The 23956-nt window shown below is 44.3% G+C and overlaps 1 protein-coding gene across 3 annotated transcripts in view; it reads left to right on the top strand.

Moving 5' to 3' along the window:
* Positions 1–23341, top strand: part of LOC147692380 (cytochrome P450 2A13-like) — a 1200227-nt gene extending 1176886 nt beyond the window's left edge. For all 3 annotated transcript variants that reach the window (XM_086938606.1, XM_086938607.1, XM_086938605.1), the window contains one exon: positions 23037–23341. In XM_086938606.1, coding sequence (XP_086794732.1) covers positions 23037–23218 — 182 coding nt within the window. In that variant the 3' untranslated portion in view covers positions 23219–23341. The remainder of the gene's footprint in view (positions 1–23036) is intronic.
* The last annotated feature ends 615 nt before the right edge of the window (positions 23342–23956 follow it).

The raw sequence follows: 23956 nt of genomic DNA, 5'->3' as shown, positions 1-23956 counted from the left end.
ATGATGACGAAGCCTTATTCTTATTCCTGGACCGTGATACCGAGCCCTGAAAATGAGACAACGAATCAATAACTTTCTTTTTCATCCTTATTCACTTTTATTCCTGTGTGTCTGTCTTTCTTTGTTGTGCACAGTTAATATAATTCAAACTTTAATCAGATAATCACAAAAACAAGCCCATCAGCAGAACTGTCTTCACTTGTTTGCTAATTGATTTGAAGGTGCCGCAGTCTGCATTCCTCAGGTTCACAAGTTCAGAAGAACATGCTCCTCTATCCTCCTTCTCCAGACTCCTATTTCCATCAAAGCAGAGGGCTGGTTTACGCCCAATGAAGAAAGACTCAGCACTTGTGGGGGTGTTGTTCTACCTCTTTGCAGGTGAGTTGACGGCTCTGGGGCCATTGTTGGGAAGCTCTAATACCGGATAAAAGTGGTTTGGACCAAATCCGAGGCGCAAATTTTTTTGTGTTTAAGCTGACTTGCTTGCCTTTGAGGTGATCTTAGGGGGGGTTCCGTCTGTTTGTGGGTGAGTTTCGGGGTCTGTCAGCACTGCTGGGATACTCTAATCTTGATTGCATTTGCTTTTCAGCAAATCCGTGGTGGCAACCCCGACTTATGGCCTAGCTACGCAGCGCGTTTGGACCGAAGGCCGAGAAATATTGTAAGTAGGAGATGTTGCTTTTGGCCTGTTTGGGGGTGTTATGCTTTTTGGCGGGTGGGTTGGCGGGTCTTGGGGCATTCCTGGGAAGGTCTAATACCGGGTAGAAGTGGTTGGGACAAAATCTACGCCGATTTTTTTTGTTGCTATTTCTGACATTTTGCTCAATGTAGCGTTTTCGGGGGCCTGTTTGGGGGGCTTCCTGGTGTTTGTGGGTGAGTTTCAGGGTCTGGGAGCACTGCTGGGACACTCTAATCTTGATTGCATTTGCTTTTCAGGAAATCCGTGGTGGCAAACCGGACCTATGGCCTAGCTACGCAGCGCGTTTGGACCGAAGGCCGAGAAATTTTGCAAGTATGAGATTTTGCTTTTGGCCTGTTTGGGGGTGTTATGCTTTTTGGCGGGTGGGTTGGCGGGTCTTGGGGCATTCCTGGGAAGGTCTAATACCGGGTAGAAGTGGTTGGGACAAAATCCAGGCCGATTTGTTTTTTGCTATTTCTGAAATTTTGCTCAATGTAGCGTTTTCGGGGGCCTGTTTGGGGGGCTTCCTGGTGTTTGTGGGTGGGTTTTGGGGTCTGGGCGCACTGCTGGCTATATATACTTTACTTTGCAAGAGGTTTGAAGCAAATCCATGGTGGCAGAGGGGAGTTAGGGCCTAGCTGCAGAGCGCGCGCGGAGTGATTTGGGAAATTTGGAAAAAAATGACAAAGTCCCCATTTTTGTACTTTTGCTCTTTGGCTGTTTGGGGGTCTTCTACTCGTTTTCTCCTGGGTTGACGGCTCTGGGGCCATTGCTGGGAAGCTCTAATACCGGATAAAAGTGGTTTGGACAAAATCCAGGCCGATTTTTTTTGTTGCTATTTCTGACATTTTGCTCAATGTAGCGTTTTCGGGGGCCGGTTTGGGGGGCTTCCTGGTGTTTGTGGGTGTGTTTCGGGGTCTGGGAGCACTGCTGGCTATGGATACTTTACATTGCAGGAGGTTTGAAGCAAATCCATGGTGGCAGAGGGGAGTTAGGGCCTAGCTGCAGAGCGCGCGCGGAGTGATTTGGGAAATTTGGAAAAAAATGACTAAGTCCTCATTTTTGTACTTTTGCTCTTTGGCTGTTTGGGGGTCTTCTACTCGTTTTCTCTTGGGTTGACGGCTCTGGGGCCATTGTTGGGAAGCTCTAATACCGGATAAAAGTGGTTTGGACCAAATCCGAGGCGCAAATTTTTTAGTGTTTTTGCTGACTTACTTGCCTTTGAGGTGCTCTTAGGGGGGGTTCCGTCTGTTTGTGGGTGAGTTTCAGGGTCTGTCAGCACTGCAGGGACACTCTAATCTTGATTGCATTTGCTTTTCAGGAAATCCGTGGTGGCAACCCCGACTTATGGCCTAGCTACGCAGCGCGTTTGGACCTAAGGCCGAGAAATATTGTAAGTAGGAGATGTTGCTTTTGGCCTGTTTGGGGGTGTTATGCTTTTTGGCGGGTGGGTTGGCGGGTCTTGGGCCATTCCTGGGAAGGTCTAATACCGGGTGGAAGTGGTTGGGACAAAATCCACGCCGAAAAGCCTTTTGGCACTTTTTGTAACTTAGGGTTCGTTAGCCCTAGCAGCAGGATTGCATGTGTTTCGGGGTGTTGTACATTTTTGCAACTGAGTTCTGGGGTCTTAGAGCACTCGTGAGAATGTGTAATTTTGGTTGCAAGTCATTTGAAGAAAATCCTGGGTGGGAAAGGGGGGATTTGGCATAGTTAAAGAAAGCCTTTGCCACTACTCTTAACTTAGGGTTCGTTAGGGTTAGCAGTATTTCTATTGCATGTGTTTGGGTGGGGAGGTTTTCGAGTCTTGGAGCGATGCTGGCTATGGATACTTTTACTTGGTTGCTTGCAAGTGGTTTGAATGCAATCCACGGTGGGTAAGGGGGTATTTGGGCCTACTTTTACTTTCAAAGTACGTTTTGTCACCAGTTTTCTGCTAGGCCTCGTTTTTTCCGATTTGATTGGGGGTCTTCTACATTTTTGCGACTGGCTTTAGTAAGGGTCTTGGTGGGAGCACTGCTGGGAAGATCTAATTTTGTTCTAAAACACAGTTTACAGTACACCTAGCTTGAGGGGAAAGATCCGCTACATTAATTTGCCCATACTTATTTATCCTTCAAAAGGTGACTCAGACAGAGTACGCACTGTCAAAAATATTGTACTGTCTACTAGGAAAAGCAAAGTGTGACTTTTTGCACTCCACAGCCTACATACCTTATATTTATTTATCAGTGGTGTTGTAATATTATATCACTTCCTGTTTTTCGTTGAATAATTACAGGCCGGGTTTCAGTCTGTGCAATGGGGAAAAAAGGATGGAGTCAGGCTTCACATTAGCGAGCCGCAATTCAGCATCCGCCAGGCAGGCAGTGGACAGGGCGTCTTCTGGTCAACAACATTGATGGACGAAGCGTGAGATGGAATGGAGGAGTGCCGCTAATAAGAGGATTTTTTTTCTGCATGTAACTTACCAAATTCAACAGGACAACTACAACAACATACAGATACAGTATCCATTGTGTTTTTCTATGACTGTGACTGCATTTCTTGGATCTCTCTCTGCTTCTAAATTGGTCCTTTAACACATCAATTAGTCCACTCCACTATCACATCTGCACCACACATAGTCATTTGTAAGTACTCCTACGTAATTCGCAAGTCGCAGCATGCCCCAGCCCGTAGAGGACTGGGATGGCCCCAATGATGAAGCATGTCACCAAGGGGCAACCCTGTTGAGTGAGGGGACACCTAGAAAAAGAGCAATTTCTCCTTTTCTATCTACTACACCTTCCAGAACAACCCCATTGAGTGTTGTGAATGGATTTATAGTGACCAGCAAGGCTCTCAGGTATCTGGCAACAGAGACCTTATGTTGAATATAGTTATCAATAATTCCACACACGCCCTGTATTGTCGCATTCTTTCTTCCACAGTTGTCGAAAGTACTACTGACTTTTCACTGACATGCATGCAGTAGTGCATGCACTTTCAAAGATTGATGGATAGGTTTGTACCCAAAGATTTGTTTATGTTCAATTGTTTGTCCATGCTGTGCTTTTTTTACAGGGTGTCTTCTGGTGGTGACCAACATCGATGGACGAAGCGTCAGCTGCAATGGAGGAGTGCCGCTAATAAGAGGATTTTTTTTCTGCATGCAACTTACTTACCAAATTCAACAGGACAACTACAACAACATACAGATACAGTATCCATTGTGTTTTTCTAGGACTGTGGCTGCATTTCTTGGATCTCTCTCTGCTTCTAAATTGATCCTTTAACACATCAATTAGTCCACTCCACTATCACATCTGCACCACACATAGTCATTTGTAAGTGCTCCTACGTAATTCGCAAGTCGCAGCACGCCCCAGCCCGTAGAGGACTGGGATGGCCCTAATGATGAAGCATGTCACCAAGGGGCAACCCTGGTGAGTGAGGGGACACCTAGAAAAAGAGCAATTTCTCCTTTTCTATCTACTACACCTTCCAGAACAACCCCATTGAGTGTTGTGAATGGATTTATAGTGACCAGCAAGGCTCTCAGGTATCTGGCAACAGAGACCTTATGTTGAATATAGTTATCAATATTTCCACACACGCCCGGTACTGTCGCATTCTTTCTTCCACAGTTGTCGAAAGTACTACTGACTTTTCACTGGCATGCATGCAGGAGTTCATGCACTTTCAAAGATTGATGGATAGGTTTGTAAAAAAAGATTTGTTTATGTTCACAATTGTTTGTCCATGCTGTGCTTTTTTTTCTTGTCTCACAAAACCTTTCCCAAAAACCCCCGTACCCATCCATTTTTCAAACCCTAACCCTCTTCCCCCGGGCTGTGTGGTTTTGATTGATGTGTGACTAAATTACAGCAATAAATCCACACACTTGCTGGGGAGGATAAGGTGATACCAACAGGCTGGTGAAGAAATCCAAGGATATATTCTTACTCTGCTTGAAAAAGACCCATGGCTAATGTCAAAGAACTTCAACCGAATTAGTAGTTATACTTTACCATTTGTTAGGCTACAATGTGGCACTGTTCTAGTGTACTGTCACCTGCTATATTCTCTATTGTACCGTTGTATTGCTCAGGAGGACAAACCAGATTTCATTTTCTTTTTTTTCATAGGCATGCAACTGCCACTGTGTCACACCAATAGTACCACCGCTATGAGGAAATTTTATCCGCCCAGGATTGCCAACCTTATTCGCTGTTTCCCATGGAGCCAGCCCTGGGCCTAGCCCTACTTGCAAACAGAAATTACAGGTAAGATAGGCGTTTGGTTGGAGGTAGTATAATGGAGTATTAGGAGAGACGAGAGATTGACGGTAGTACTACTAAAGTCACAGGACTATTCAGGAAAACAAACTTACTGTTAAACCCCCACCCACCAGACTCAAAAGCTGTAAAAAACAGGTATGGTCAGATAAAGTTTAAAAAATTATATTTTTATAGCCCTAACAAAATAATCTCCCGCAAGACCCTCCCTAACCCCAACGATTGTCCTTCAAAAGTCCCCAAAAAACCCAACTCCCAATTCCCACCCCCCAAAAGTCTCTAAAAAAGGGGCAAGGGACACTATGGCAGGGTGCTGTTGCCTTTAGCAGCCAGGGCATCATGCTCCTTGCGGAGGGTGGCAAGTTCGAAGTGGAGGCCCTCCACCAAGTTCTTATAGTTCAGGACCTCCTGCTCCAGGTAGGACAGTCTGAGGGATAAGCGGCGCCGGTGTGCCTTGCAAATCCTGTGGGGGGCAGCTGCTGTCTTTGCTGCTCGGGGTTGGCGTTGGGCTTTGGTAGCCCGGCTCTGTACCGCTGGAGCACTGCGCTGCCTGGCAGCCCGCACGGAGGAGGATGCAGCTGTCCCAGTGGACGTTGTTGTTGTACCAGACTGCGTCTCCTCCTCCTCCAGGGCCACCAGCCGCCGATATTCAGTGACAGTGGCATCCAGCCTCCGTTGCCGGGCCATTCAAGCCAGCTCCTTCCTCCTTGATGGTGTCTTGGATTTGGAAGGAGCAACTACATGAAGAAAGAAAGACATAGTCTGTAACCAATGCTCCTTAAGATTAACACAAAATGATTGAGCAGAAAGTTGTCACAGTACAAGTAGCAAATTGAAAGCACAGTACATAACTATTGAGGACAGTCTCTATGTAACCTCCGACTTCTTCATCCTTGCTCTAACATTAGTGGGAGTTTAAGGGACAAATTCTACAAGCACTATGGACTTCCATTACAGTCGACTATGACAGTACACCAGTCTTATTCCTCTTCTTCTCTCTTGTTTAGGAAAATTGGTACGTTATCTTATGCAAGCCGGCATAATGCCAGCGCAGTGAACTTGCACCCAAGAAAAACAGACGCACACCATGGTGAGTGAGACAGACTTGCGTTACTGTACCGGTCCAGTACATGCAGGTGGTGAAGCTCTTACTTTTCTATTACGGGTGGCACTGAGAATACTCTGTTAAAAGGGCTACTGCTTAATTAATTTAGCTTTCACCCTACAGTGCAAATGAGTATTAGAAAAGGAAAATAAAGAAGCTAAATAATCTGATTATCTATCACTTCACATGGGATGTATTTGATGACATATGGGATGACTTTAGGTGCTTTGCTTATTATGGAGTGAACAGTGATACCCCCACACATGAATGACGTACTACTACTAAACTAAGGTTATTAAGAGAGGTAGGGAGTGTCCACCGTAATAACCGGATATATGCTGTGCTTGCAGTTGCAATACAAACTACTGCTACTATTCATGGTAGTATTTGGACAAAATTACAACTTCTTTTCCTTGCCTTTCCTACACTGGAACGGACGCGCAGGTGCGGTGTTACATGCTCTTCAAAGTAACACTTAGTTCATCCAGTGACCGTCTACTCTCTCTAGATACACATATGCTATCTAAGAGTCAGATAGTACCATGAATGATCCAGGCATCCATCCATTCAAAGTATATGCACACATACAGTTTCTGTTTCACCCACCCAGGCTGTTCTCCTTACACCCATCCTTGCTTCATCATTCACCCAGCCATGCACCATACCATATTCTTTCCTTCCCAGCCACCTCGGGGACCAAGCAAACACATATCATTCTTCTTTGCCAGTCATCATTACATTTCTCCTCCTTCCACACTTACTTACACCCTTCTTTCGCTTTTCGTTCAGCCCTTCCATCAAGTTCACCTCAGATCTGATTGGGATTCTTCTCGCCAAAAACTTCACAGCTAAGTCGAAGTACATTTAGAGGAGCCTACTACCTGGTTTATTTATATAATACACCCGTGCAGAAAGCACACTCTGCAGTCTTCAATCTCAAATGAGTAAGGAATGTATAGCTTACCTCTGCCCGCCACCACCGTGTCATCCCCCACAGATTTGTCCGGCACTTGCACCGCCTCCTCCCCAGAGTTGTCCTCCTCGTCCATTGCCACCACCACCTCGACGCTGGCCCCGCCTCCAGATGTTCCACCTACAAAGTACATTTAATAATGTTAGAATACACCACTCACTACTATATAATATTTGGTCTAGGAGGAAGAAAGAAATGTGAAAAAAACTGTATACAATTTAATGATTTGTGACTGTCTACTGTAAAGTAAAAATGTCCCTTTTTCCATGGAAGGCTGTTGTCTTGCTGCACTTTTTGGCACAACTGATGAATGCTTGCTTTTTATTTTTAACACGCACCACTTTTTCTCCTAACAGACAGAAGCTTGACTTCTAAGAACACGAGCAGGATCAAGTTCAAACCAGGTGAGAGCTCGGCTCGACCACAAGAAATGTGTCCAATTAATCGTCAGCACTAAGCACTTTTCCATTTCCAGTTAAACGTTTACTTTTATGACAAACTTGATTTCAATAAATGTGTTTACTTTTAATAAAGCTTTTAGACTCAAATAGACTCTGTGGTTTTTGGTCCTCCAGACTAGAGTGGATGAGCTAAAGGTTTTGGAAGTTTTGCAAGCATGAGTCTGTGCCTCTGCCATCGGTGACTTTGGGAGCTAAATGACTTTGCCACACTATCTAGTCAGTAAGGAGATTGGGGGTTCAACTACAAAGTCTGTTATCACTGAGGTATGTGGAAAGTCTAACAGCACCTATTATAATTGATAAGCTAAGCAATGCATTTTTTAGTGTCCATAGTTCTGTTTGTGCAGATTTGTCTAGGCAACAGTAGTAGAATGGATTGTCCTCCTATCCAAACTAAAAGTAAAGTAGTATCTTATTCTTTCTTGGTGGTCATTCACCTTTTTATTGTTGGCAATTGTCAAAGCATAAACATTTAGAATACTTGAAAAGACATTATGGACAATCAAAGAGGACTGCACTCAGTGCATAGAGCTATTGCTGACTAGAATGGGAGTCCAATGGAAATGCCAAATGTGCAATCTTAGTTAGCTACACAGACAGACTAATAAGAATAATCTAGTAATACTACACGGAGTCATAGTCGAGGCAGGATAAGAATTTAGATCCTGTCTACAAGAAGATCAAAGACGATTTAGAAAAAATCGAATGAGGAACGCTAGGAAAAAATAAGTACTCTATATTAAAATTAAAAATTACTGGGGCCAGCAAAGGAGCCCTCGCCTGCCCGGTCCTGGCCTGCATCGTCAACAGCACCCTCCTCCTCCTCCTGTGTCCTCCTCTTGCCCCTGGGGGAAGCTGATGTACAACATGAAAGAAAGAAAAACCGAAAACATGGATGATATTTGTCAACCAAATCAAACATTTCAAAAGAACTAACAAAATATTTTTGCGAAATAGCAAATAGACAACTACTCCACGGGATATATTATTGACCAATCTCATGTGGTCGACTATGTTATTACTTTAGTATTGCTTGATTTGCAGACCGTCGAATTGGAAATTACCTTATGTAACTCACTAAACAAAGTACTAAAAAGGTTTGCCTAGGATTGGCAGGCAGCAGTCCGCAGCACGCGAAGTGACAGCCAAAGTCCATCGTGATTGAAGATCAGCGACAACACTAACGTTTCCTACTACATTAACCAGTCATTAAAATACTCAAACTATTAATCCACCACCACTATTTCTTCTTATCGCCATGTGTACAAAGGAAGGACTGGACTTGAGTCTGTAGGGGCTGATTTAGAAGCCCCTTGCGGCTCTTTTGCTCCATTGTTGCGTGACTTTTGTGACGCAGCGACAGCACAAAAGAGGCGCAATGGTGCGGCGTATATTAACAACGTGACGCATATGGGAGATGCATCACGTTGTAAAGCCCTGCGCCAATAGGGGGCATTCCGGCGCAAGGGAGGGCGTTCCTGCGCAGGAACGCATCCTAAAAGTGGCTGAGGGAAATCTACAAGATTTCAATCAGTCACTTTGAGGACAATGATGCGTGACTCAAACCCTGCGCCTGCTTGAAGCAGACGTACGGCTTGACGCAGCATTGGGGAGATAGGGCACCCCAGAGCATTGATGGAGCTGCACCATCGTTGCGACGCAACTCCAGCAATGCGCCGCCTTTACGGCACAGATGCGTAACGCTTTGGTGACGTTTTGGGCCCATGGTGCGCCGCATTGTAAATACGGCGCACCATGGGTGATGGTGGCGTGACGCACAATTACTGGTGCATCCCTGCTACTTTGCAGGGATGCGCCGGTAACTAAAAATCTGAACCTTAGTGTGTAGCATTACGCAGTTCTTTAAACTACACTCATACATAATTTCACAGGCCAATGAAATGAACACAAAATCAAAAACAAATAAGCATAGTAGCAACACTACTGAGAAGAAGGAGAGCAGCGTACCTGAAATGCACAGAAGATTTTGAAATATAATTTACCTACAATGTAATGAGCAGCATTATTGCTCTTGGTAAAAAACAAAAATTTGCAATATAATAACACAGCAGGAGAAAACATAGTAGTAAAGAAATAGCTACTACTACTCACCAAGCCCGGGGATCTCAAGGCCAAGGAGGTCGAGCAGATCTCGCTCACGGGTCAGGACATCCGTCCAGCGGTGGGTGGCCTGGTTGTAGGTGCGCCAGACCCGAGAGTGGTGGTAAATGGCCTGGCACACCTTCTCCCACCGCTTCCGGCGCTCCCGGACCCCGTACCTGGCACTGATCTTGCCGCCTCCCATGATGGTCCTGGGGAGGCGGCGCTGAACATAAAAAATGAGTTGGCCCACATCCTCCGGGGTAAAGATCTCCCTGGGTACAACCTCCTCCCCCCTCAAACGCCCGCACGGGAGCCGGACACAGGGTGCGGGACCCTTCCTCTTCTCGGGATGCTTCCCGGCTCCCTTCACCATGGTCTGGGCGGAAAGGAATAAAGAAAATAGAATAGGGAAGAGAAGAAAAGAAAAGAGTTTAAAAAAGTAGTTTAAAATTAACCAAAAGTAGCAGTAAACACAAAAATATAGGGCTAGAAAAATAGAGGGATAGATAATAAGTAAAATAGATAAAAAAAACTACAAACAAGCAAAGGATGGCATAGATTTAGAGAGGATACAAAGACCATGCCCAGAACCATAGCAATGAATGAGAAACAAGATGGCCGCGCCCGTTCACGACCGCGCGGGTAAGTTCGCGCGAGATTTTCCTTGCGAACACGCGCAAAACTGTACTGGCAAGCCGCAGACTTTGCGAGATTACACTTCGCGCCCGGAAATGGAAATACGTCAGGCAAACAAGATGGCCGCGCCCTTGAACGACCGCGAGGGTAACTTCGCGCCTTGCGCTATGAGCGGCTCGCAAAAACGCACAAAACCTTGCCAACTAACACGCCGCAAAAAAACAAATTGCATATTCGCACGAATTTGCGGCTTCCGAATCCGATCTCGCGCGTGTTCGCGCCCCGCAAATCCCGCGAAATTGCAGAAAAACGAGTTTTTCAAAACTGAAAGCACTCGGCAGAGGCAAGAGTTCAAACTCATCATTAGTAACAATTCCCTGTAGTGCTTCCTGACTGGGGCCGCTCCAGAATTCAGTTGCTAGTTGCAACAATTGTATGACCCTGCTCTGACCCTCACAGCAGGCTCATAGAATAGCTACAAGTAGGCCACAAAGGTCCTGGGGAAAAAAAATGCACTGCAACAGAAAGCAAAATTACAGATAAGGAAGCAGGTGCCCGACTGGAATTTTAAAACAGTGACACATTAATAAACTAACCCCAAATTAATTCATGTCAGTTGAAGCAGGGCTGGTGTGCTTGCTTTTCCCCCCCATAATCTACAGTGATGATGAACCAGAAGGTGGCATTGATGTAACAGAGTGTTGCAGTGGTGAAACAGAGGGTGCTGGGAACCTGTGATGATGAACCAGACGTAGAAACAACAATATCGCGACCGTTGCGTGCCGAAATGTAAGTTTGCAATTGCGAACTGGTACGAAAGCCTCGCGAAATGGCAGAAATCCTTGCGAACACAAAAAAAAAAAATCCGCAAATTCGCTAGAATTCGCAGATTTTGCGGATTGCGAGTTCGCAAATCCGCAAAATTCGCGAACGCGAGATTCGCAAAATTCGCCCATGCTTAATAACAGTGCAGCAGAGATTTCCGCTAATTTTCCCAGCAGCAATAGGTTCTCACCTCTCTTAGATCACTTGGGCCCTCAAGACGGCCCCACCAGCCTGGTGAACCAACCACTCAATGATGGTGTTTACTCAACAGAAGTCAGGACCTACGAAAGGGTAAAAAATCTCCCTCCACTGAAATCCATTTAATCTATAAACAAAGAGAAGCACCCTGCCATATCTACTGAAGCCCTATCCACCTAGAAACTCACCTAAACACCTCTCATACTTCAGATCATGGACCTGGCTCAGGAAGTTAGAGCTCTTAAGGCAATAGCTAGTAGCCTTTCTGACTCTCTAAATAGAGTACTTTCTGATGTACAAAATGTTAAAAAACAGTTGGGAGACCAACCTGTTTGTGCTCCAGGGTCAATAGTGAATCATCGGAGGCAGGCCTATAGGACAATAGAGGGTCCCTCAAGGCACAGATCGAGAGGAGGGAGTATGGATCATCTGACAACGTGTACTAATAATGCATACCCACTACCCATTTATCCCAGTAGGGTACTTCAAAATTATGTATCCCATTGGAAAAATGCTAATCATGCTACGGCCCCAGTTTTTTCTTCAGGTCCTACCCACCCTCGTTGGCTAAATTTTCCCAAATATCATGTATAGTAGGGACTGCCTCTGATATTGGAACCCTGGTATACTTAACAAATGTACCAAAGCTCTTGCCCAATTTAACTAAAGAAGATGAGGGATCCCTAATAAATAAGCGAACTCAAGGGATTTAACATTTGAGGGGATGTCGGTTGGTAATGAGGAATGGCATCAAAGGGGCCAAACAATGCTCTCCTCGTTGGGCTCCTCTGGACCTGATTGCACTCACTCTCCCACATCATGATCTGGTTGAAAACTTGGTGGCATTCGATGCAAGTACCCATCACCTCACCAAGTCTAGCATTCGTCTTAAGTATAACCCTTCTGAAATGATCACACTGATCAATCCTTCCCACTTTTTTCCACCATACACTGGGGTGACTCCCTCACGGAAAATAGATTGACAGTTACACTAACCCCCTTATGCATGCACTCAGGCTTTGACACCAACACCAACAACTAGGACTAATGTCCACATACCATCTGCAAACCCCTGCCCGGTGACAGCTGGCTTCATCATTACAAAGAGCCAGTGGAGATGCACACAGAGGATCCCAGACAGAGACGCATCCTGCATAATGACAGTTATCCCTCTTGTCCTGGAATGTAGCTTGGCTAAGGTCCAAGGGTGACTCTCCGATTTGGAATACTTTCATGGAACAGCACAACATTTGCGTGTTCCAGGAAACATGGTCAGTAGACCCGCTCTTTCATCCAGGGTATTTGAATTATCATGTCCCTGCAACTCATGGTAGTAAGGGTCATCCATTGGGGGGCTTAACAATATGGGTCCATCAGGATATTCGCCTTAAAATACAGGAACTTCAGACAGAGAGCCAGGACACCTTCACCATTCGAGTGATGACCACTTCCTATGGCAACATAGATATTTACAACGTGTATGTGAGAGGAAAAAGAGAAGGACGGAGATCATAAATTATAATGGCCATAGACGAGCTTCTAGAAAAAACGCCGGGTACCATCAGTTATAGTTGTTGGAGACTTACAGTTGTTGGGACTTTAATTTGACCATTGAACCATTTGGCAGCGAGGATAATGTCCTGGAAGCAGAGAAGATGCATTGTGGGGCATCCCTTGTCTAGAATTATCCCCAATAAAATATGGACAGAGGTAGCTATCCAACTAAAAGTTATTTGCCTAGAAAGAGGTATAAGGGCGGCAAATGGCAGTACCATCTCTGATAGAAAAGGGGCTTTTACATCTAATAACGGTCATCACTCAAGCCGGATTGATTACCTCCTAGTTGACCTAAAGCTATGGCATGCCCTTAAGGATATGGTTGTCATAGAGCGAGTGGAGAGTGATCATTTCCCACTGTGTTCAATATTTGAATTTAAGAAAATAGATGAACTATTATACCCCTTTAACTTAACTACTACTAGAGATTTAGCTACTACCAATGATATGTGGTGGCTTAAATGGTCTAAGATATTGGAAAAACCAGACAAATGATCTTCTATTAACAGGGAAGCTAAGAAGACAGCAGCTGAGCTGGAGGTTCACCGCCTCTATTCCCAGGAAATCGACGCCATTACTACCATCTATAACAGTTTATTTGGCAAAATATGATCCTACTTGCAAAGACCTTATAGTGGCAAAGATAATCACGGTAAGCCTCAGAACCATTGGTTTAACAAAGATTGTCTGCAAGCCCACAGACTCCTAGGGGAAGCTATTAGATTGAAAAATTCAAATAGGATAAAGAGTGCCAGGAAAACCTATAAGAGAGCACTCAGGATAGTGTAAAAATGTACAGGAAGAAAATAGATGGCAAGATCTGAAATTAGCATGTACAAGAAATAATCTCCAACACTTCTGGTAAAATGGAGTAGGGGTGGATACGCCCCCTCGCCCTACAAAACCACGTTTCCCCAGATGCCTGACTAAACCACTTTGCTAATCAGTACAGCAATAATGATGATGAGGAAAGCAAGTCTCTTTTGATCGTCCCTTATTTCAATCACCAGGTCTTTGACCTTGCTGACATAAAGGCCGCCCTCATTGCTATTACAGGAGGGAGAGCCCCAGGCATCAACAGTATTCCCGCTGATGTCTTATTATACGATAAAGAGATTTGGGGCAGGTACATAATGTTTTTAGCTAATGCTATTGCCAAGGTGCGACCATCCCAGATCCCTGGAGGGGGGCAGAGATCATTTCTGAAGGAAGGTAGGATCTGCTAATTATGGGTACACCCACTATTTGCATCAAGTGATAATGTTTTTGACTAGTCTGGCTGGGATCCTTTTAATAAGGGCCACAGTATATCTGCTTGCGCCTTAAACTGTTGTGTCATATACTTAGGTACACTCCAGATTGGATACTGTTGCACCCTTGTCAGTCCCAAGTGTATTTTACCCATGGAACCAGGGCATAGGTACCCCAGAGGCCTCCCGTGGGCTGAAGCATTTAAAATGGAACCACAGCCCTGCCATTGCGACCTGTGTAAGATGGTGCATGCACCACTTACTTTAGATATAAGTTTACTATATATACTGATCACTTCACACAAAACCAATAAGTCACCAGTATAGCAGGCCTTGACATCCTGAAGGCAGGGTGCTTGGTTCTAAGTGAGAGGGTGCCACTGCATGAGTAGAAAACCCCTGCAGCCTATGGAGTCCATTCTCCCTGGTTGTTAGTACTGCAGCCATTTATGATATATAGAGTAGCATTATGTGACTGCGTGATGACCAACTCTAAAAAGGCTGAAGTGACCCTATTGTGTTTGGTGTCAAACATTGTGGGAGGTATGATACCACTCCTCAGAAACAAGCTTTGTCAGGTCCCTGGTGTTCCCTCTACCAGTCTTTTAGTGCCAGGTGGCCCGAAAGGGTTGCTGCCTACCACAGACACATTTCTGCCCTCCTGCTGAGCCAAGCTCGAGCAGGGAAAGGCAGAACAATAGGCATCCTGTCACAGGGAAGTGTGACCACCTCCCAGACAGGATTTAGGCCTGGGTGGGTGCGCTTGCCAGCGACTGAAAGTCTTCATGAGGGGCACATTTGGCGTCCCTGTTCATAGGCCAGTTCAAACCAGTCCTGGGAGCCGTTGGCTCCTGGTCTAGTTTGAAACTGGACAAAGGACATGGGAGTAACCTCGCCACTGTCCAGACCCTTACCTGGAAGGGTCCCCTGAATCTGTCCAACCCTCTCCTGTGGGTACCAAACGGGCTTACCTGGCTGTTGGACCCTAGATTCGATGTGGACAAGATTCTGATGAAGGAAGCACTGACCTTTGACCGTCTGGACACTCAAGACTTTGCTGGACTTCGATTGGGTCTGACTTTGTCTCTCTCTCTCTGTCCAAATTATTGTCTGTGCCCATGCACCATACAGCCTCTGTGTAACATCATGGACACAGGAAGATATCTCTCTTGGAGTGAAGTAGTCACTCCCCTGTAACCGCAGGCACCACATCATGATTGATCGATCTGCTGCTCCCGAGCTCCTATGAACTCTGAACGTTCCAGCAACACAGGAGGTGGGTTTCCAAGTCCCTTGGGGTCTGAGCTGCCCTCCTACCAAGTTTGAGGTCAGAATCCTTTGTGGAGGCTGCAACAGCTGTTCCCTTGTGGACATGTAATTTTGCAAGTACAGATACTTGTTGGCATTTTCAAAACAAGTGCACTGGGCTCCAAGTAGCCCCAACCTCTGGCACCATTGCCCAGAAATAACTGCAGTCTCCGTGGGCTGCTACTTTGTGAAACTGCTCGAGGTCCCCTTGCAACTCCTCTGCCTCCAGCCTGTGGGTCCTCTTGAGGCGCTTTTTCCCTTTGCATGACGTTCTTTGATGTTGTGATTGATAGTGAACAACTGGTTTGTTTGAATGAGAGCGTGTGAATGACTGTTAGAATGAAAGAATGAAGTGTCATGTTTTTATTGTTCTATTTGTATTTGGGCTGACGCTTATTTAAGCTTCCATCACTTTAAGAAGTCTTGTACTCCAGAAGCTGACCTTTATTTAATAGGGTCTTAATAATTTTATTATACATGATTGACTCAAAATAAATTCTTCAAAAAATATTTCAGCCTTTCTGTGGGTGTTATTCGTTGATTTTCATCGTTTCATTTTTCATTCTTTGGGGAAGCTCCCTTTCATGTTCATTCGTTTATTCCTCTCTGGTGGGTGGCTCCCCTTGCCTAATCGACAGTAGGTTTACAGGGTCCCTCTTGTGTATTTTGGCCTCTTGAGGGTCAACACTGCTTTTCTTGGGCTCCCCTGGTTGCTCCAAGATTTCCCTGATTTGCCTGTGTTTGGTGAGTCTCCCGCACCTTGCTCTTCCAAACCGTAACCTTCCTTGACCTTCTGCGTAGGTTGCCGCTGCCAAGGCTTGTTGGTGCTCCCACCGGACACCGGCCCCTCAGTACTCGACATCCTTTGTAGGACAGCTTGTATCAGCTCCTGGTCTCCCTCGACATCTCCTGCTCCCTATGATGGCATAGTCAAGAACCCCCTCAAAGCATCTGTAGCACCCAACATCTGTGGGCATTTGTTTACCGAGCCCCTGGTCACTCCTGAGTGACCCAGACTCTGTCCTCTCTGTCTTCAGGTACTCTTCACCAAGAATACATCTTTGGATTCCGATGGACACTCTTCTTCTTCCCAGTAGTGGCTCATCTTTGAAGTGCTTCATAGAGATCAACTGCAGTTTCCGATGCCACTTCAGACCTATGCACCTGGCTTCCCTGGGATAGGTAACTCTGGTACTATGGTATCCACTGGTGGTGTGACTCTCCAACTTCCCCAGGGTTTCTTCGAAGTCCACATAGAAGTGTCCTTAAACTTTAAAACTGCAACCGCAACTCTCCCATAGAATTGTACAGCGCCCGCAGTTGTGTTCCCACACTGCACCCATCCTCCGTGGGGTCCCTACTCACTCACCTTGGGTGGTTCCTTGGGGTTTCAGTGATTCTACATCCTCAAGACACTGTCTTGGCTAGAGTCGTGGTTCTGATACCACTATTTTAGTAAATGGTTTGGTCTCCCCCTGGAGCCCATTGTGCATTAGAGCACTTTACTATTGTTTCTGTGCTACAGTGGTGTGTGCTTTGTGAGTATCTTTGTGCAGACGATACTGTGTTGTACTTAGAGTGTGTTATATTAATTAATACTTATTGTTATAACTACTGTGTGGTTCTACTTTCTTTTAACCAATACTATGAGGTTGCACTCTTGTAAAACAACCTGCTTAACATTCCTTCAAGACTAAGCCTGAAGGGTGTCCTCACATATATTTGACCTCTTAAATCACCATAAGGGTTTTTTCGACTGGTACACGGTGCCCACTTTAATTAGTGGACAGCATATACCAGGCCAACTTATCACAATACCAGTGTACAAAAAGGGCGACATATCTCTGCCAGGGAGTTATAGGTCCATAAGCCTTATCGACTCCATCTAAAAGGTGGAAGCTCATCTTGCTCTGGCAAAGGTACATGAGTGGATTGACGCCATTGATATTTTAATCCCCCACCAGGCTGGCTTCTGTGCACAATTAGTACAATAGTTCAAGCCTTTAGATTTATGTTTATATACTGGTGGACTGTAGTGCTCGGCATAGGCAGCAAGTATGCAGTTTTTTCTACCTTAAGTCAGCTTTTGACTTAGTCAGTCGTAACAAGCTATGGGCGGTGCTCCAAGAGGAAGGAATGCCTAAGGATGTACTTTCCCTTATTGCTTGACTCCATGAAAACAACTTTGCACAAATATGCTGGGGAACACAGGGGAATGTAACAGATCCTTTTCCAGTTGAAAAGGGAGTGAGCCATGGATGTGTAATGGCTCCAACGCTACTTTCCATTTTTATCAAAGGATTTGCCACATTTTTACCCATTACTCCTACTGATGCCCTGGTGTTAGCAGGTTCAAAGATCCCAATTTTAATGTTCGCCGATGATATGCTGATCATTTTAAAAAAGAAACCTGTGCTTTCCAGCTCTCTCTGGCACATTTTGAAGACTTTTGCAATCTCCAGGGTTTAATAATTAATGCAGAAAAAAATCAAACTAATTATTTAGAATCAGTATGGGTCATTTAGGGGCAGAACCAACTTGCATAGGGTATCCTTAGAGCAAGTGGATGCATTAACCTATCTAGGCAATTATTCTGGATAAAAAGATTAAATGGAGGCCCCATATTGAGACTATGCATTAAAACATCGCCAATTAGCAGGGACTTTGAATAATGAATTCAGACCATCGCTGACAAAGCCAGTCAGCCCTGTGCTGCAGATTTACAATGCAAAGGTAGAGAGTTCGATCCTTTACGGGTTGTAACTATGGTTTTTGAGAAACTGACCAAGTTAGATATAGCAGAGGACAGGCTCTTGCAAAAGATTACTAGCCAACTATAAAGTACCCCTGTCCTCCCACTGCTTAATGACCTAGGAAGGAAATCACTGGTTGAAATAGCTACGCTCCATCCAGTTTTATATTGCCTAGGAACTGGCAAATTGTGCATATGGTCCCCGGGATGTTATCAAGGCAGATAATTTCCACAGAATTGGCTGGCTACATGACATCAAAGGGGTTCTGGTTGACATGGGATTGATTAACCTAAATGAAACTCTATCTACTACCCAGTTCCCCATGAGAAAAAATTAAGGAAAGATAAAAAGGAAGTGGTGGGCTCAATTATCATAGGAACAACTGATATCACCACACTGACGGGGAGCTTTTCAACACTTAAACACCGTCCATGCTGTGAGCTCTTTTGGGATGCAATCTTAAAACCCCTGGATCGCAAACTCTATTTTCAATTTAGAGGGGGCACCCTGCTATTAAAATTCTTCACCTCTAACTTGTCCCCATCTGGAGATAACAAATACCCTATTTGTACATAGCACGCAGAAACTTCCCCCCATATGTTATTTGTTTGTCCTGCAGATGCAGCCCCTCGCAAAGCTTGGCTAGTACAGACATGCAAGAACCTGGGCAATAGACAAAGTAGTGTTGCTCTAAGGATCCTCTGTGCAGATCGTGCCCTCCGCTATGCAATTCCTGTAGCCAAGTTCTTAAGGTGGATGTGGTCTATAAGATCTAGGGCCAGATGTAGGTAGCCTAATACCGGTCGGTAATGGCCGAACTTACCGAATTTCGGCCGTTATCGACCAGTATTAGTCTTTTGAGATGTAGGTGGCCTATTTACAGATTCAGTAATTTACAGAATCAGTATTTTAAGGAATCGGTAAATTACTGATTCCTTAAAATACCGAATCAGTAAATTACGGAATCTGCAATGTAGGGAGTACTCAAATGAGTGAATTGCATAGTTAAGGATTCTGTATTTACCACCAACTAAAAGTTGGTGGTAAATATCGAAAACTTTTGGAAAAGCATTTTTTGTGCATTTCCAAAAGTGAAATGTGGCAGACATACATGCCCTTAGGGCATGTATGTGTGCCACATGTGCACACATGCACGATTCAGGGATGCAGCAGGGTGTCAATGTGACACCCTGCCACCCTTGAATGTGTTCCCCCATTACCGAATCGGTATTTACTGATTCAGTAAATCCCATTCATTCCTATGGGCCTCCAGGCCCATTGGAATGAATGGGAATTACAGAATCGGTAAATACCGATTCGGTAAATACCGAATCATACCGATTCGGTAATACTTACCAAATTGTTTCCTACATAGCATTTACCGATTCTAAAATACCGAATCAGTAAAATTCGGTATTTTAGAATCGGTAAATTAGGATTACCTACTTCTGGCCCCAAAACTTTTTGCCCATGTGATTAATCCAGTATGAAGCGGTGCCGGTTTTTAAATGAAAAACACTGATCTTGGCATCACCTCTGCCCTTTTTTGTCTTACTAGCATGCTTTACTGGAGCTCTGACCGTGCCTAATTATTGTAATGTCTATATCCACCCTTACTTACTCTCTTGCTGCTGCACTTATGATTTGTATGTGATTGCTTTTATAGCTTAGACTTAATTGATATTTTATGAACACTTGTATATGTATGTTTGATATTTTGGAGCTTAATGACGGAATTCATCGCGCCCACCCTCCAACACATCTGGAATACGTCCATCTCTTCTGGTGTGTTTCCGGAGAGTTGGAAGCAGGCCACCATCCTCCCACTGAAAAAAAAAGCTGAATGGTGCTCCAGAGGATTTGAGCAACCTTCGCCCCATCTCATTACTGGCGGCTCCGGGCAAAATGTTAGAAAAACTAATTCAGCGGCAGCTTAACAACTTCACGGAGGACAACAATGTGCACCATGAAACTCAGTCAGGCTTTAGAGCCGGTTTTAGCACCGAGACCGCTCTGATTGAGGTTGCCGAGTCAGTTAGGTGGTCGCTGGATTCAGGAGCATCGGCGATGCTGGTGCTCCTGGATCTATCGGCCGCCTTTGATACAGTAGACCACGTCAGGCTGGTACAACGCTTGGCAGAGATCGGTCTCCAGGAACAGGCACTAGGCTGGCTCCATTCGTATCTGTCGGACAGGTCTCAGAAGGTGGCCCTGGGCGCCTTCTCGTCTAAATCCAGGAGACTGTACTGCGGGGATCCACAGGGGTCGGCTCTCAGCCCGTTGCTTTTTAATATTTATCTGGCTCCGCTGTTCACGCTGATTGCCAACTGGGGGGTCACTGCAATTTCCTACGCCGATGACACCCAATTGGTTTTTCCATACTCTGAAGTGTCGGAGGCTGCATTTGCTAATTTCAAGGGCTGCTTTCGCGATGTGGCTTGCTGGATGAATACCAACAAATTGAAATTGAATGCGGGAAAAACTGAGGTTATCTTCTTTGGGAAAGGTGACCACCCTCCCGCCGAGCTCTGGTGGCCGGCCGAGATGGGTCCAGCACCGCTCTCTAGCTCTAAGGCAAAAAACCTGGGGGTCACATGGGATGATGGCCTATCTTTCGCCCCTCACATACAGCAAATGGCTGGAGGCTTCCTAAGCAAACTTAGGAACCTACGGAGATTTCTTCAACTACTCCCGGAGGGTTGCCGGAAGACGGTTATTCACGCCAAGGTTACCTCGAGGCTTGATTATGCCAATGGTCTCTATTTAGGACTCCCGAAATTTCTAATACAGAGGCTGCAGACCGTCCAAAATTCGGCTGTGAGATTGTTGAGGCATGTCCCTTTTAAACATCACATTTCTCCGCACCTACGCATGCTACACTGGCTGCCGGGTGAAATTTAAGGCTCTATAGAGCCCTACACGGTACCTGCCCGAACTATCTAAAAACACGTCTGCCTAGATGCTCCCAGGCCAGACTCCTTCTATCTAACTGCCAGGTTCATCTGTGTGTCCCTCGAGTGAAAAGGGCTCGATTGGGAGGCAGAACTTTCTCCGCAAGCACGGCACTTTTGTGGAACACCTTGCCGCACGAATTACAACAGGCCTCCTCTGAACCCAGTTTTAGGAGATTGCTGAAAACCTGGCTTTTTAGGCAATAGATCTTTTTTCCTACTCTGCCCTTTACTGCCCACCGAGCGCCGGGACACTTCTTATGGAGGTAGCCGCTCACGCTTTACAAAACTCAGTATTATTATTATTATTTTATTTTAATTCATGTTTTATCTTTTATATTGTATTTTATTTAATATGCTTTTATAACATGTATTGTTGAAAAAAAGATATTGATTGTTGAGGATGAGCACCCGAGTCAGGCACATATAAGTTTGCACTGAAACAGAATTACAACTCAGATGAAAGGTACACTCTCCAAGGGTTTTTGCCTGCATGATCGAGTTTCTGTACTTTGGAAGTGGCAAACACACTCACATTGCAGATTATTCTTTATTCTGAAGTGCAAAAGTAGGAATCGTGCAATACTTGTGCACACGTTAATTTCCGCACATTATGGTATTGCAAATAGTGAAATCGTTGCAGCACCAAATTAGAACTCGATTCAGAGTGAAGGTGTAAGTATTTCGTTCAGGGATTTTGTGTGAAAACAAAGAAGGAGTACATTCAAATTGTAACATCACATTGACTGACCTGAACCTGACTATTCCCTTTATGTCTACTCTGTACATTCAGAATATTTGTGTAGAAAAGAAAACATAACAATATTTCAAATATGCAAGAAAAAGATTGGAATTGCGGAAGTGTTAAACTCAGTTCCCATTGCGACTTAAATACATATTGCTCCTCAGCTCGAAATGCTGTGGTTACTTAATAAACAGTTGCCTAAAAAAATTTTGTCCAATGTTTTCCCCTTCATACCTTCTGGGAGTTTGTCTTCATCTGCTGGTTGCTTTTTGGGCAACGCAACAACAGAGAGAAATTTTGGGGCATATTATCAACGGCCAGCCATAATTATCGCTGGCTGTTGTTAGCGTGAGAATTGTTATCGCCAGCTATCACTGATAATTATCGCCATGCTAGCGCTGTATTAACAATGCATAGCGCAATGGCGATAATTATTCCAGCCATAGCCGTGTTTTCCATGGAACATCGCTGGTTTTCCAGCTATGCTCCATGGAAAATGGCGATAACCTTGTTGATACGACCCTGTGGTCGTATCAGCATAATCCACCTCCAATATAAAGTAAAGGTAAGTCAGCATTTTTTGGCAAAAGCCACGGTTTTCACCAAAAACTAACGTCTGCAAAAATGCCTGGGCCTTCTTGTAAATATTGTGAGGTGCACATCAGCGATATTTACAAGGTTGTTCTGCCCAGTGACGCCCACTTTGCATCTTATTAGAGATGCAAAGGGAGGCGTCGGGTAAAAGGATGCTAACATGTGCTAATGCATGTTATCACCCTCTTGTTAATAGGGTGAAAACATTATCTCTGCTTTTTTGTCTTTTAAAGCCAAAAAAGTGGAGATAAGGCCCTTGACAATATGCCCCTTGGTGTCCTCTAATTGTGTAGTGCATTTGAAAATTTCCCGCTATTTCCTGTATATCACTCAAGCCATGCCTCTTCATGATCACTTGAAACTTAATTTATGTTAAAGTGATTTTTTCTAAGGAATCGGACTGGAGTTACTGTTTCACTAACTGTCATGTGATGTTCTGCAGTAACTGCTTGGTCTAAATTGTTATGTCCATCCTCTTGATGCAGCGTTTGGGATACAGGGTTCTAGTTAATGCAAGCAGACTTCAAATGGAATTTGAATACGAAAATCATCCTAGAAAAGTAATTCAACACATAAAACTAATAAAGATACTCTACTTATTTGTATTTTTATTTTTTCCAGGCAAACGGAGTTGTCCGGGAGAAAGCCTATCTCATACAGAGTTGTTTCTTTTTTTCACAAACATCCTGAAGAATTTTAACCTAAGATCACCTATTGACCTGGAAGATGTTGACCTCACCCCGGTTGAGAGTGGTTTTGAAAATCTGCCACTACCATATAAGATATGCTTCATTCCTCGCTAAGGGCACAGCATGAATGGAAGAGATAGGCCTCTATTGTGGTACTACATCCTGTGATTAATTGTGAATGCATGTTTTTTCACTGTATTTGTAAACCACAGATTGAAATAAAGATAATTCCACAAATTATGAGTTGCTTTAAAGTGCTTCCCAAGAAAATCTTAAACCACAACATACAGTGATCCATGTTTGCACTCTTTGCTTTGTTGTATTCTATGCATTATTATTTATTATACATTGTTCCTGGAATTTCCTTTTTTAGACATGAGTTAAGCTATGGAAGATGTAAGTGTAAACTCAAGAATTAACTGCTTTTTTGAAAAATTAATTCATGTAAAAGCATGCTAACACCTAACAATTCAGCATATATTCGAGCATTTGAAAGAATGGGGAGAAATAAGATCAAGCAGAAAATGAAAACAATGAGGAGGCTAGCTGCATACCATGTTCTTGAAATAGGAGTACTCGCTGTTCATTTGCGTATTGAAAGTCATTCAGCTCAAAATTGCAGCTCTAAAATATGACTTCTATAGAAGAGAGTAGCAAAAAGACTATAAACACACATAAGAATATCTATAACGTCTCAAATACATATACCATCTAGTGAAAATAAACACGATACACTAAAGATTGCATACATTTCTTAGTGAACGATATGGACAAACAATATGCTAAATAGCAGAAGACATTCATCAAAATATGTCAACTATACTGAAATGAATGTGGCCCTCACTGAAAAAT

Source organism: Lissotriton vulgaris, chromosome 9 (assembly GCF_964263255.1).
Source record: "Lissotriton vulgaris chromosome 9, aLisVul1.2, whole genome shotgun sequence".
Taxonomy (NCBI): domain Eukaryota; kingdom Metazoa; phylum Chordata; class Amphibia; order Caudata; family Salamandridae; genus Lissotriton; species Lissotriton vulgaris.
Note: the sequence above shows the minus strand (reverse complement) of the source record. Positions and strands in the feature narration are given on the sequence as shown.